The sequence below is a fragment of the Prenolepis imparis genome, unplaced genomic scaffold (genome assembly GCF_030444845.1).
Source record: "Prenolepis imparis isolate NDT839.2.m4 unplaced genomic scaffold, iyPreImpa1.0 SCAF_3, whole genome shotgun sequence".
In the NCBI taxonomy this organism is placed as follows: Eukaryota; Metazoa; Arthropoda; class Insecta; order Hymenoptera; family Formicidae; genus Prenolepis; species Prenolepis imparis.
This window is the reverse complement of record NW_028141161.1, coordinates 1,771,954-1,775,367: the sequence shown is the minus strand read 5'-3', so window position 1 is coordinate 1,775,367 and position 3,414 is coordinate 1,771,954. Positions and strand designations below refer to the sequence as shown.

At 33.2% G+C, this 3,414-nt stretch overlaps 1 protein-coding gene across 1 annotated transcript; it reads left to right on the top strand.

Moving 5' to 3' along the window:
- Positions 1–2,246: 2,246 nt before the first annotated feature.
- On the top strand, positions 2,247–3,005 carry LOC145933412 (uncharacterized). Its single transcript, XM_083033085.1, has one exon. It carries the CDS (start codon positions 2,247–2,249, stop codon positions 3,003–3,005), a length of 759 nt encoding a protein of 252 aa, XP_082889211.1.
- The last annotated feature ends 409 nt before the right edge of the window (positions 3,006–3,414 follow it).

Below are 3,414 nucleotides of genomic sequence, written 5' to 3'. Positions count from 1 at the left end.
ATTTCGGATTTATCACGTGCTACTTTATCCTGTATATATGCATGAGAAAGGTTGAGCTGATAAATACCTAGGGTCAGTTCTTTCAAATAATCAAAATCAAGCCTTAGAAAATTAAGAACTTGATTTTCATTCAATCTATTCCATATCGCGTATCTCCTTGCCAAATGCTCCGTTTCCAATTTGATTTTTAATTGGTTATCCATTCTCGCTTTCTGAACCATTCTCTCTGCATATTCAGCCGTAGCTCCTTCCATTAATATTATATTTCGATATTTGTTAATGATTGCTCCAGCAATCAAATAAAATTCACGCAAATGAATAGCATGCACTACCAAAATGACGTTATTAGAAAACTTAAAGATAGATTTTATGTGTCCATTGCGTGCTTCTATAATCCATCGAATCTTTGTGATCAATCTAGAATCATTAGCTTCTGCAGTTTCAAACTGCCTTTGCTCGTGCTGAAGAATCGGTGGCATTCTGTGGTCAATCCCAAGGTTGTCTAGAAGAGGTAAAATATCTCTGTAACCTCGATTTACAATTAATATTGCATCCTCGCCTAGCCATTCTCTGAGAGTTTCACCATCTCTTTGAAACTCACTTCTCAGCATTGCGGCGTCATTATTTCTCGAATCTGAAAAATAAGGCCCGTGGTATCCAGAGGATAGAGAAGGACAGATAACAGCCAAACGCCGAATTATACTCTATGCGAAATTGCTGCCAGCGTATCCATTCTGGCATCACTGGCACATACACGTTCGTACGTATACTAATACATCGTTATAAGCAATAATATTCCTACTATACATGGTTACGACCTTCATTATACAGTCTTCAACTATGCACTTTTATGGACCTTTGACATCTCATATCTCAAAAACTGTCCATTTTTGGACCTCGTGCCTATCAGAGCTTTTGATCAGGATGTCAAGAACTACAACATATCCGAGTTTCAGCCATTTTGACTGAAACCACTTTTCCATAAGATTTGTGCGGGGTCCTTTGCAACTGCATATACCCAATGCAGCATATACAGAAGAAGAGAAAAATCTGTCAAGGCAACTATATTATTATTCAGCCGCTGCTTTCTGCCGCTTAAGAAAAGCAGGTTGTAATTTTCCCGGGCAACGAACTATTAGAAGATGATTTTATATTTCAAAAATTAAAGAAAAAGATTTCTAATTTACCAATAAAGGAAAGAGTGTGTGCTTTAAAATGGGACGAAATGGCCATAAAACCTTATGAAGATTATTCGCAAAAACTAGATGCAATAGAAGGCCTTGTTAATCTTGGACCTCTAAGAAGAAAATCGGAAAGATCTAAATGCGTATTTGTCTTTTGCCTAGACAGTTTAAATGCGCGTTACCCATGGCGACAGCCTTTAGCATATTTCCTCTCGAGAAAATGCATGAAAGCAGAAGAAATAATAATATTATTGAAAGAATGTTTAGACAGATTGAGTGCAACGGGTGCTAATGTGCAACTTCTAACATGTGATCAAGGCACATGCAATCAAAGTGCTTACACTCAACTCGGGATTGATGCACAGAGGCCATTTTTTATACATAATGGAAAAAAATATAACGCATCTTTTGATTTTCCTCATTTGGTGAAAAGATTGGCAAGTTGCCTTAGAACGCACGGAAACATTTATTGCGATGGAAAAGCAATCGCATCGTATTCAGATTTTAAGATGACATGGTGTATTGACAATGCCACAAAAGGAGGCTCAAATTTATTATCCCATATAACTGAAGCACATATTCGTCCAAATAATTTCGAAGCGATGAATGTTAAAAAAGCTTTCCAATTATTTAGTCACACCTTTTCAGCTGCAATAAAAACAGTTGGCAATGAAAAAGAGTTAAATACGAGTACATGGGAAGCAACAGCTGACTTTGCAGAGCGTTTAAATAATATTATTGATGCTTGTAACGCTTACAGCCTTAATATTACATTTGGCGGAAAACGACCATTATCTTCCAAAAATCCAGATATTGAAAATCTGTTAACAGATTCTATCGAATGGTGCTCAAGATGGTCAAAATCAGCGGAAAATAGTTCAAATTCCTTGTTTTAAAGGTTTTGTATTAACTATACGAGCTATTCTTGCAACTTATAAAATACTTGTAAGTCAATACGAAGGATTTGAATTTGCGACAGGATTGTGTAATCAGGATTCTGTCGAACATTTGTTTTCTAAATTGAGACAACGCGGAGGTTTTAATCCAAATCCAACCGCAAGAATGATCCGATTATCTATCAGGCATATACTTTCCACAGGATATATTCAGACCAGCGACAAGGGCAATGTTCAGTGTACAGAAAGTGAAACTCTTATTAATCGACCAAGTCAACTTGTTAAGACGATAGAAAATGTCATGAATACGAGCAATGCGACTGTAGAATATGATGATAAACATGAAAGTGAATTGCTTGACGAAGATGTTAAAATTCTTCTCGAAGAATATGATATCGAAGAAATTGATAATATAAATCCGATTAATAGTAGTTATAATGAAAATGTCATCGCATTTTTTGCCGGATTTGTGGCACGGCGAAGTATTACTAAAAGTAACTGTGATGATTGTCGCAACGCAATGATGAAAACACCAATGGATAAATCTACAGCAAATGAAAAATATATAGAATTTCGTGAATATTCAAATACAAATGAAGATGCCCCAACACTAACAAAATTAGTACGACCAACAACTCTATACACAAATATTACTAAAACGCAATTAATGGCGTTTAATCGTACATGGCAATACCATTGGGCATCCACACAGATTCTTGATAAAATAGTGACGGAATGTGTACATGCAACGAATAATATACATTCAGATTGGTTAGATAAAAATAAAGAATGTTATAATCATCAGATGCAAGCATTACAATACATGATTACTGTAAAAATATATTTCCGTACGAGATATAACAATCGTACTGCCAAAGTAGCTAGTGCACCATACAGAAAAGTTAAGAAGTTTATAAACAAATAAAAGTACATAAGAAAAGTAAAAAGTAAAGGAAAGTATGTAAAATCATCTTGAGCACAATTATATTAATCACAAAAAAGAAAATTAATGATACGAAGGAAAAAATAAAGCATGAAGAAGGTAGAAAATAATACATTATTAATAATACATTAATATTTATTAATTTTAAATAACATTTATTTAATTATTTTATATTATATTTATTTTACATACATTTATTTATTTTATATTTTATATTTATATTTATTTTATATTATTTTATAATTTATAAATATTAATTAATATTAATATTAATGAAGAAATAGTTTTTATTTAATCGGCTCTCAATATTAATAAATAATAAATAAATAAATGTGATCTGATGTTATAGATGTCGGCCAATAGAGCCAAGCGCGAAAATTAATTTCTAATT